The 11,176-nt window shown below is 43.5% G+C and overlaps 1 protein-coding gene across 1 annotated transcript in view; it reads right to left on the reverse strand.

The window, feature by feature from the left end:
- Window positions 1–5,423, reverse strand: part of LOC126040585 (T-box-containing protein TBX6L) — a 28,131-nt gene extending 22,708 nt beyond the window's left edge. Inside the window, exons 1-2 of the mRNA XM_049805215.1 lie at window positions 3,734–5,423; window positions 3,270–3,596 (exon numbers count right to left, since the gene is read on the reverse strand). Coding sequence (XP_049661172.1) covers window positions 3,270–3,285 — 16 coding nt within the window. The 5' untranslated portion in view covers window positions 3,286–3,596; window positions 3,734–5,423. The remainder of the gene's footprint in view (window positions 1–3,269; window positions 3,597–3,733) is intronic.
- Between the last annotated feature and the right edge of the window lie 5,753 nt (window positions 5,424–11,176).

Raw genomic sequence — 11,176 nt, forward strand, 5'->3', positions numbered from 1 at the left:
GGCTATTTGTTTAAAAGTGAGATTTTTCTGCCTCTCAGCCTGATCGGCTCTTATTCAGAGCATATCAGAAATAAGGGAATTTTCACCTTGTTACAGCTTTCCTGTGTAATGTCTTTAAAAGAATGAGCATAAAAGGTAGACAACTATTTCCAGAGGAATTAGCTTTTTTCAGAAAGCGACATCTTTCCACAAAAACAACCCGATGCGAGTCTCAGGGGTTCTTCCCACAGTATTAGGAAGTAAAAACCATTTAAATGTAATTTTGTCAGTTTGTAAATGTCTTTAGGCATTTTAAAAAAATATCCTCTTACCCTTTTTTCTGCTTTGATCCAACATTAATGAACTGGCTAAGAAGTGACACCTAGTTTGCTCACTAAGATTAGCCTGTTAACATCTTCTTACTAAAGCTTCCCCCATATCCTCTTGCAAAGACATGAAAGCTGCCATGAGACGATGCATTCGGTAGCTCAGTGCAGCACATGTATCAAAAGGAGTTACAATAAAATTGGGCTGATTTCCCACTGGAGTCATTGAGTCACAAATACATGTAAACAGATTTTGATTAGCTAGACAGATGCTCACTCCTTCCCCAAATGAATTTTACAATTAACATTTTTGTAAGCAAATTCCAGTGCCATTAAATGAGACTACTACAAGGCAGATCCCAGGAGTCCTTACTGAGGGGAGACTTCCAATGAAATCAGGAGGAACTGAAGTGAAAGGAGTTCAATACTGAATTAAAAATCAAAGGCAGATGCTATAATCCGCTTTTTACCAAAATGAGTCCACAATCCACCTGTATGAGCGAGAAGCTACAGGAGACAGGGAAAAAGAGCTGCACATACAATAAACATTGCAGCAAAGATTTTAAAATGTAGTTAATGCCTTTCACCCTGCAGGGTTTTTGTGCACAGTCTGAGGCTGAAAAACAGGACATTAACAGTTTGCATGGGGATCTGGACCCCAGCAATGGTGTGAGCTTGCTAATGGATCCACACAGCTGACTACACAGTCACGTGCAATCGGCTTCAGCGGGATTCTGCAGCGGTGGATCCGTTTGTAGGAACCACTTTGGATTTTCTCCGCAGAGCCAAAGGCTGGCTTGCAAGACACTTCAAATTCACTCCTAGTTTGTGCCTGTGTAACCAACGCCAAGACTCACGCAGACATCTCCCCCTCAAAGATGCCTGCGTGTCGGAACTACAGCACGAAGAGGTTTGCGGCAGGGTGTCCGAGCACTGAACTGAACTTGTTAAAGCTGTACTTCTGTTGTTTCCTCTTCTATGTAACTTATTTTTTATTTTAAGTATTATTTGAAAGAGATTTAAACATTTTCCAGGAATTTTAGTTCTAAGCTATTTTAGAAGTATTATCATCATCACTGTGGTGGTAACATCACGTGGCACATTTTAAAACATATTCTTTATGCCAAGATGAGGTTGCAAAGGAAGATAGCTGCTACGATAAAGCCACTGAAAATTAAGAGATCTTCACTCTATTCCATGCTTGATTTTAAAGTCCCTAGACAAATATGAGCAGTTTGTCCTTGAGTTTCTGTATCTCGAATAGGCTGTACATATCTTTTTCCTATCTTGAAGGTGGAAAGGAAAGAAAAAGAAATGAGAGTCAATTCAGTAACGCTTGCAGAGGGGATAAGATCTTTGCATAGAAGATGCCGAAGTATAAAGTATAATCCACTCACTTAAAGCAGTCCCTCAATTCATTATCAATTACTGAGACAACGTTATGATGTCAGAAAATTTGTTGCAGCCTTCCCAAAATGTATGGGATAGCGTTTGCAATACTGGAAAAACTCCAAGAAGGCAAAAGCTATGCTTCTTACCTTCACTAAAATCAGTTATTATTACATTTATTGCTGTTACCTTCTGAGTGAAGAAGTCCAACGCTAACAGCTATCCAGTGTCCACCAGGAAGAAATGCACGTCAATATATAAAGCTATCTGAGAAATTAATCTTGCCAGCAACCAAAACAAACCCGCATTCTCTGATCTTATAAATGTCAGCAGAAACACCCCAACCCTCTGGAAGGAACGTCATTTCTCAGAACCTGAAAGCGTTTTGGCAATAACAAAAGTATGTGTTTCTACAAATGCAATGGCTTCACCTCTCATATGCACCCAGTCATCACCTGGAGTATTTCTGCTGTGTGGCGTCACACACCAGAAACAACTCAATAAGAAAATGAGGCGACTTCTGCAATAGTTGGAATTTTTAACATGATAAAATACCGTAATACAGTCTGTATTTTTTCATTGTTGCTCTTTTGCTTTTCAACTCAAAATTCTCTTGCAGTGGCAGAAATCAGTACAAATCAGATCAACACAGTACAGATTGCTTTATAAAAACCCAAAACAACAGTGAAGGTGGAAATTACTGGAGTCGCTGCACATATATTTTGCTTCTGAATGAAATAACACCTTGCAGAAGTAGAGAAAGGAAGCTGAGAATACTCAGTCACCTCTAATGTGTACATAGGAACTGCATACCTAAACTAGGTCAAGAGTTGTTTCCTTCTGATGTAGAGTAAAACTCAAGACTAAATTTGGGTTTCAGTTATACTGACAAATGCCTCTGGACCGGCCCTTAGTTTCCCAATGCATATCTGTCACTGTGCCCAATCTGATCACACCCCACGCAGAAGAGGTTAACGGCATGTTATCAGACAGACTGATGAAGAAAAACATAAATAAAACCCTAAGGAAATCACAAAAATCCTGTGCTTGGGCATGAACCTATTAGAGGTGAGGTATGCCTGCTTGGGGTTTATACTTCCAAAAGGCAGAGAAAAACCAAAAGAAAAAAACAGATAGTTTGTATCAGAACTATCATTAGCAATATAACAAGTATTTCCAAGCCTTCCGTGGCCTTCAGCCTGAAGGAACTCTACTTTGCAGACTATATACAAATAACACCTCTAGCCTTCAGTGAATGATCACACTGCACAAGGTGATACAGATAAGGGAGTTTTGGACACAGTTGTGAGTAAAACTTTGCTACCTTACAAAAGATTTTCCAAGACTCATAAAGAACACTCAAACCCACAATTTCTCATCTATTCCTACAAAAAAAAAAAAACCCAAACCAAAACCCAAAACATTTTAGAAATCCTCTCTAGCCACACACAGACTCCTATAAATGCTGGTAACCCTTCAGGAGCACTTGTTCTTTTTCTAAAATGGTTGTACACTCTTGGCATGAGTCTAGGATCTTTCTGTGCAATAAGGAAAAGAAAGGAGTCCTTTACTTACCTGGTAAAGCTTGCATTTTTCCATGTGCTGTGGAAGCTAGGAGCTTGCACGGCCAAGAGAGTCACCAGAGTTCTTACAAGGGGAGCCAAAATAGTCCAGTTCAAAAGCAGGTCCGATTTCCTGAAGCAAGCAAAAGCCCTTCCTTCTGAGATCCAGTGTCAAGAGTGACGGGGATGAGGATGGGACTCCAAGCACAGCTAGCCAAGGTGAGTTCCTGTTTTATGGAGGCTAATGAGCAGGGAGGAGCTTCTCACCAGGGCTGTCCCCTTGCGATCCTTTGATGTCCAAAGGGACAAAGAGAGGAAGGATCTGCAGCAATGGCTGGGGCTAAGGGAAGAAAATCAAAGAGAATTAACATGGCTTTGACATACAGGAAACCCTACAGGGGAAATGCACCTTGATTTACTGCTAACGCACTTTTAAACAAATAGAGACAAGACCAAAAACGTCAGTTGAAGACTTACCTACAAAATAAAACAATCCCTTAAACAGCAAGCAGGAAAAATCTCCTTCTGGTTGTTCCATGGATTTGATAGAATTTTCATCTCCAGAGCACGGAATGATTTTACTCTTGATTTCTGCTATCAGAATCAGGACTGTGTCAAGCCTGTTCCTTCCCAAGTGGGTGATTAACAGTCTGTGGTAAAGTTTGCTCTCACAACTGGGATGCTGCAGCAACGCATTCATTCACCAACAGATGCCTTCTCCATTTGATGAGATAAAGCTACTTACCTACCCAATCTCTGCAGTCACAGCCCTTAACCGCACCGTTAATTTTCCTCTTTTTCTGCGGCGGGGTCCCCACCGCTGCACCCCATCTGTTCTGAAGCTCAGGGCTGAGGCTGCTCTACGTGCAGTATCTTTTCAGCTGAGCTTCACCGCTGAAAGTTGCAATTAATGACACAGCCATGCTAGCGTTATCATTTTACTGGAGCAAACTCCTTCGGCTGGCACCTTCCAGGGCTGTTGTAAGTGATCCAAGAGTCTCACGGTGGGTCAGGCACCGGTTTTAGGCCTTGTTCAAGGCACTGCTCTTACTGAAGGAAGGCTGGGCAGAAACTGAAGGACTGGAGCATTTTCCCTTAATTAGTTTATTCTGCAAGTGTCACCATTAGCTTTTGTACTTATAAGTGCTTACAAGTGCTAAGAGACAGCAATCAAGTCTCACGCTTCAGGGCACAGAACAGCCACTACACCTCGGTTAAGAAGGGAGTTCTACGCACACACATACAGAAATGGCTATACTAACATTTACAAAGGTCGAAGACTGTTCCGAAAGTGGAGGTCAAAAGCAGGATATGGGTCTCGATGGGCCAGTGTTGGAGCCTGCACAGCAAATTCAGGAGCTCTGTACATTTCAAAGAGCTTGCTGTAAGGCTGTAGCTGATTCATGGTCTGGTTTTGCTCCCAGGAAAATGAACAGGTTTTTATTTTGTCAGTGATGTTACTGGGACATCTGGTTTTTAGCCCGACATGCAAAACATATTCTGAATTTATTTAGTCAGTTCCTATACCCAGACAACATCCCTTTAGTTCTGTTTTTACTGCTGTTTGGAGTGGGCAGTGCAAGGACATGCAAAGAGGACAAAGGAGTTTAATCAGAGGAGGGACTGGCTCTCTTTCAAGGGTATATTGAATTGTAGGCACCCCAGTACTAGACAGGGAGAGAAAAGCCAATGCCCAGTGTGGCAAGGAAGAACGTTTAAAAGAAAGGGGTTGGAGAGTTCGAGAAGTCCTGAGGAGGATTTTAGAGCAGGAGATGGTCCATTGGCTGCTGGCACCTTTGAAGGACCACATCCAGCCTTCCTGACATCCCTTTAAAACTGCTGGATAATACAGAAGACCACAGGCTCTTCTCCTTCAGCTAACTCGGGGACATCCAGAGCTGGGGAGTCTCAGTACCACCGAGGAGAGGACTATCACGTGGTGGAGCAACATCAACTTGTAGCTCAACTGGAGATTATTTATTACATATGTGGAAAAATAAATCGGAAGGAAAAAGATAGCTGAAAATGGTATCAAGGTCAAATCTCCTCTGCTTGTACTTGCACAGCCACTACCAGACACAAACAAAACAGGATGCAGAAATGCTTTTTTTGCTCTGCTACAAAAGGAGAGCCAGCATCAAACCTGCCCCCCCACCCCACGTCCTGATTTTCTAATGCTAGTATTTTAATTGTAGAAAGTGGAAAAGACAACCATAATCAGAATCTGAAAAGGAAAAATAGAACAAAAATTGGGTCAGCTTCAAGCTAGCAGCGAGATGGATCAACATCCCACACAGCCAGAAACTGCACAACAGCAGCAGCACTGGGAATTTCAGACTCTTCACCTGACAAGAGCGTGGGATGTGTATCATGACTTGCTGCTTCTTCCACGCAAGGGTATGAGATGGTCTCCTGCTGCCACTCCATTTGCACACTGCTTATCAGCATGTCTAGAGAACACACATTTGCTCCAAGTACTCAAATCCTTTTGGCTTTTCCCAGCTGATTGATGGGGAAGGTGGAATCATTAATTACCCATGACTAGTTAACAACTAGCTTTCTCTCTGCCATTCTAGTTACACTGCAAAGGTTTTAAAAGTAAAAAAAAAAAAAAAAAAAAAAAAAGTGAATTTGTTACTATTGCTGGAAAGCGTGGCTAACAGGAGCAATCCCCAGGAAATTCATCACTAGCAAAGGGGGAATTTAGCACATTACCCTCTTGTCTGTCTGTCCGTGCAGCACCCTCAGGCAGTTTACTGGGAAGTCAGAGGTGAATGTGCTGGTGTCTAACAATTCACTGGCAAATTGGAGGCTGGGGGTGTGGAAAGGGATTGGAGAGAGAGTGGATCTGACATGTGTAAGTCAGTGACATACACAGCTCTGCTCCAAGCTCATTTACAGCGGCAGGTAAAAATCCTGCTGTGCCTAGCTCTAACAGTAGGTGAAGGAGACGAGGTAGGGCAGCGCAGAAGGGAGGGGAGGTGTGATGACAAAAGCAGAGGCCAAGAGCTTTTGCTTTGCATCTCTTTGAGGAGGTGATTAGAAAGAAACATTCCCCTCTGGGTTTTGTAGTAAGGCAAATGTTTTCAGGCACTCCTCCTGCCTTACGGGAAGCTTTAACCCTTAACACCGAACAGGATCCTGTAGGGAACTGGTCTGCACACATACCCCTCCCCATTCCTACCTCCTGAACTGGGAGCTCTCCAAGACAGGTAATCATCTTGCTGGTGTCAGGGGCTCTCAGACTGCAGGAGAACAGATAACGTGTGTCAGCTAGCAGGAGGCTTCAGCTGGCAGGACCTGCGTCTGCAAGTGGCTGCAGAGGACGCACCACCACCTCTGTCCAGGCAAAACTTCCAGGACAGCATTCTGAGAGCAAGCTCAAGTGCAAGGCTTAAAGTTACTGCCTGGGAGACTGCTGAAATGCAACAGAATAATCTTTGGAAAGAAGGAGTCTTGGATTATTGCTCATGTGTATCAGCACTTGGGTGCAGTAACCAGTAATCCAACCCCTGCAGGCTTCCCTCTGCGCGCACAGCTGTGAGAAAGTGTTATCGTTGTCAGCTTTAATACAACCGGGCTGAAGCGAAGCAGTGTTGTCTGCCTGAGTTGGAGAAAAAAATAACATGGAGAAGTGCAAACTGCATTTAAGAGATACTCCCCTCTGAAACATGAGGATAGCCTTGCTGCCATTTAAATGTGACTCACTTGGCAGATTCCCACCTGGCACACGTAGGCCACCGTTCCAGAGCGTCTTGGCAGCTCTTTACGAAGGATACTCTGCCATCTGCATGGGATGAACGCTGAAAATGTGGAAAGACAGCGTGTCATTAACAGGACCCAAAAGAAAATAAATAGATAGCCCTACACTGATAGCTACTTATTTTCATACTTAACTAAAAACATGAAGTAGCCTCAGATTCTCCAGACGGCTTCAGAATCCACAAACCTGCCCCTTAAATACAGCCCCAGCTCGCTGCGGAGCGAACTGGGCCTGTTGATGCACACAGGGCCATGGGGAAAAGCCGTGTTTTTCCAGAGAAAAAGCCTGATGAAACAACTGCTCCTACGGCTGTGCCAGCCTCGAAGCACGTGACCCCTTGTCCTCGTTAGTGACCGATATCTCGGAGAAAAAAAGGAAATACAAGTGTAACTCCTCAGGCAGCACTGAGCTGATGGAGCGAACGGAGCAGGGTCGGTCAGGACAGAGCGGCTGAGCTCTGATGGCCTGAATTTGGCCAGCTTTATGAGCCAGTCTCTGTGGGCGGCTACAGGAATAGTAAAAGCCTGCAAAGTGTTTTGAGGTCCTCTGAGAAGTAGTAGATATAATTTCCTGTCATGTGGTGGCATAAGGAACAGTTCCTACCCAGTTCCTTACGGCAGCTCACGTAATACAGCATTTTCTTCTGATGGCGGGAAATGGCGCCTTTTCCCCCACTTTTTTACAGTTGGGTTTGATTGCTTTGTCCCGGGAAAAGTTGTCTGGTGTCATCAGGCACGTTACATGTGCATTGCCTTGTAGATGTTCCTACCCTGGGGCCCATGCAAGGGACCCCGCAGAAGGCAGACCTCTGTAGGGCCGAAAACCCCATGCTGAGCCCCCGCTTGTATCACCCCCGATCTCCCCTGTGCTCTCAAGAAGCAAAAATCACATTTGGCGAAACAGACCGGTTGGAGAGGGCGTGTTGGTAACAGCTCGATGCTAATTCCCAACAGGATCCCCGGCCCGAGGCGCAGTGTGCTGTGAAGGAGGCTGTATTTCAGCAGCAATGGGATCTGGTTTGGAAGGGAACGTAGGAAAGCAGCTCGTGTCAATGAGAAGTTGTACGTTATAAGCGTAACGCAAGGCCTTTTCCTCTTGCAGGTTTGTGGATTGAGGTATCTGGCCACAAAGCTGTGCTCCTGAACTGAAGAAAAAGAGGATGCTCTCCTGTCTCCCCTTTATCACATCCGCCCTCCCCAGTCCTCCTGGAATATGCACCCTTCTCCCAGCAGTTAGTTAGCATTGAGACAAGAAGGGAAATACTTAGCAGCCACTTAACACCCAAGGCTGAGTTTGGCCTCAAAGGCTACAGTCCAGAGTCAAATGCAAAATATTTCTGTCTAGAGCTCTTTCAAGTTTTCACAGACTCCTGATGTTAGGTGCACTGTTTTCCTGTCAACCCATTGTGTTTCCCAGACGCAGCTCAGCACTCTGTCCCACTCAAATCCACAAAAAAATACATACTGAAAGGACTCTACAGCAGCAAGAAGAGCTTTGCAACCGGGAAAGGGCCACCGAGCAGCACGGTGCAAGCGCTGCCTGTGCTCTCCTGCCTGGGGGAAGGTTCTCTGCCTCCCCACACCTGGGGACACAGCAAACCCACTGCTCTCCATCAGGAGCCATAAAGCATCAGCCTTAGAAAACAGGCAGCAAATAGCTCTGGCTTAACATCCGCACATAAATACTTCTATATTTATGCACAAGCGCACACACTCATATGCAAAGAGGAGCATCACGCTGAGCTTGAATATTGCTGGCAGTTCACTTAACTATGAATTGAGACCTGAACAAAATCCTGAGCAGAATGGATTTTGCTGAACAGAAGCCCAGCTGACAATGCTTCGACAACCTCAGTTAAAAAAGCTGACGTTTTCAGGAAAAAGCAGCAGCTCAAACCCAGAAGCTTTTATCTAAACTTCTTGGACTTTCGAGATTGCAGATACACTGTCACGCTACTTTGGGTTCTGCTAAAGATTATTTTTGTTGGTGCACAAGCACTTGTAAAACCAAGAAATCCACAGGTAAAAAGCCAGATTTCAATCACACAAGTCAGTTTGCAAGTTATTTTGTTTTGCCAAGACAGATTTATTCTATCAGTTTCCTAAGAAAGTTTCCATATACTGTTCATCACAGCAAGGTTCTAATCAAAACAGGAAATCAATAAACAGTATAATTCCCGATCAAAGGAACTATCTTCAAAGAGCAAATTAAAACTGTTAAGATTTAAAGGGTTTGGAATGTAAAAATAAAAACTGTTGCAAGCTCTACGAGTAGAGCTTAGTTCCTCCAACATCACTATTGACTCTAAAGAATTTTTTGAGGAAGATAATTAACATTATCAGAAAGCATAAGAGAAGAGAACAATTAAACCATATGCAGTAGATTTTGATTCTTTAAAAAAGAACTATAAAAAATTATATAGCCATAAGATACATAAAACTGCGCATACATCTCACAGGAAGAAGGGAATGGAACCCACAGGATGTCCAACTAACCTAGAGAGTCTGATCTGAGCTACTTATAGGGTCTCCCATAAAAATCAAAATGAACGCCAAGACATTCATCTCACAAGACAGTTTTTGAAAGCTGATATAGAGCATTACGATGGGACATACACAATCTGTAGGGAAGTCTGAAGTCAGTAACAAGGAGCTGGAAATATGCATTCATTTTAAGCAGAAAGTCCTTGGATAAACTCTGAGCTGTTCTTTTTCTCACCCAACTTGTTCATCACCTTGTAGCAAAATGATACTGGGGTCCACAGCAACAATATTCAGGTAAGAATCCTTCAACATCACCAATAATAGAAAAAAGCACCTGTCAGATTTCCTGGATTCCTCAAGTCAGCAGTGGGAGGAGGCTGTCATAAACATACATGAATTAACATAATCAATCACAGCTACCACTTTTTCCTGCAATCCCTAATCTGTCGAGATTTTTTCCTCCATTCTTCTCATATAGGCAAATTCCTCATACTCATCCTTTGCTGCAGTCATGGGCCAGGGTACAAGCTCCAGGCAGGATCACAGACCCAGGGCTCCCTCCCCCTACCCAGCAGATTGTGAAATGTTTATGACCTGGCTCTTATGGCTCTAGAGGTGCTGAATGGCCTTTTCCCCCCTCCAAGTCTCAGCTCCTGATGGGCAGCTACAGACCAGCTTTTAGCCAGTTTGGTCCGTAGTTGTGGATTTTATTGCCCAGTTTGTCTCTTCAGCTCACATTTGTAAGCTCCAGAGTAGATTTTTCCCTGGGTAACACTCTGCAGCTCAAAGAACTCTTCTTGTTTTTATTACATCCTTAGTGATTAAAGGGATATTTAAACCTCACAGTGCTCCCTGCTGTGAATATAAAAGCCTAGCATCATTTTGGATAGACGTGTTTAGAAAAATAAATTAAAAATTAGCCCTACTATAACGGACAAATGCTTCTAAGTTGTTAAGAACATCAGGCGCTTGAAATGATTTAAATACATTGGTTGCAATTCCTTGAGAAACCGAGCAACGACGCATGGCTTTGAGCTATCCAAACAGTTACACAGACAAGTTCCACTTGGAGTGAGGACAACAGAGACGTGCAACACTGGAAATACTGGATTTCATCTACTTAGGCATAAATGACTTAAGAGTTGTTCTCCTCTCTAACCTAGTGATCACTAACACACACATAATAGGCATCATTCTTAAAAACACAATCTTTGCTTTTGTGATGGCAAAACTGTTTTTAAACAACTGGCACTCTACAACCGAATCTATGCCTGCCAACCAAATGTAGATACAAACAACAATATAATGTAAATTCAACAGAAATATTTAAATTCTGCTAAGAAGAGTGCTGGGGAGTGTGCAGGAGGAAATCGAAGTCATATTTGAGAGCAAGCATTCCTTGTGAGCACAGATTAGATGGTTATCAATAATGAGGTCACTGGTTTTGCCACCCCCTAATACTGCAGTTACTGGTTTAAGCTTCTGCAGAGAGCTACTGCCAGGGTCAGATTCAGCGAGAGTTAAGTCTGCCTGCAATGCAGGTTTGGACTCACCGCAAGGGAGCTCCTCCTCGCTGCTAGCTTGCTTTACTGCTTGGTGCTGCTCAGTTTCTTCCTCTTCATACAAAGTAAAAATCCAAACCAGCCAGATTATCACAGGGTGCAAGGAACGCTC

This window comes from Accipiter gentilis, chromosome 7 (genome assembly GCF_929443795.1).
Source record: "Accipiter gentilis chromosome 7, bAccGen1.1, whole genome shotgun sequence".
NCBI lineage: Eukaryota > Metazoa > Chordata > Aves > Accipitriformes > Accipitridae > Astur > Astur gentilis.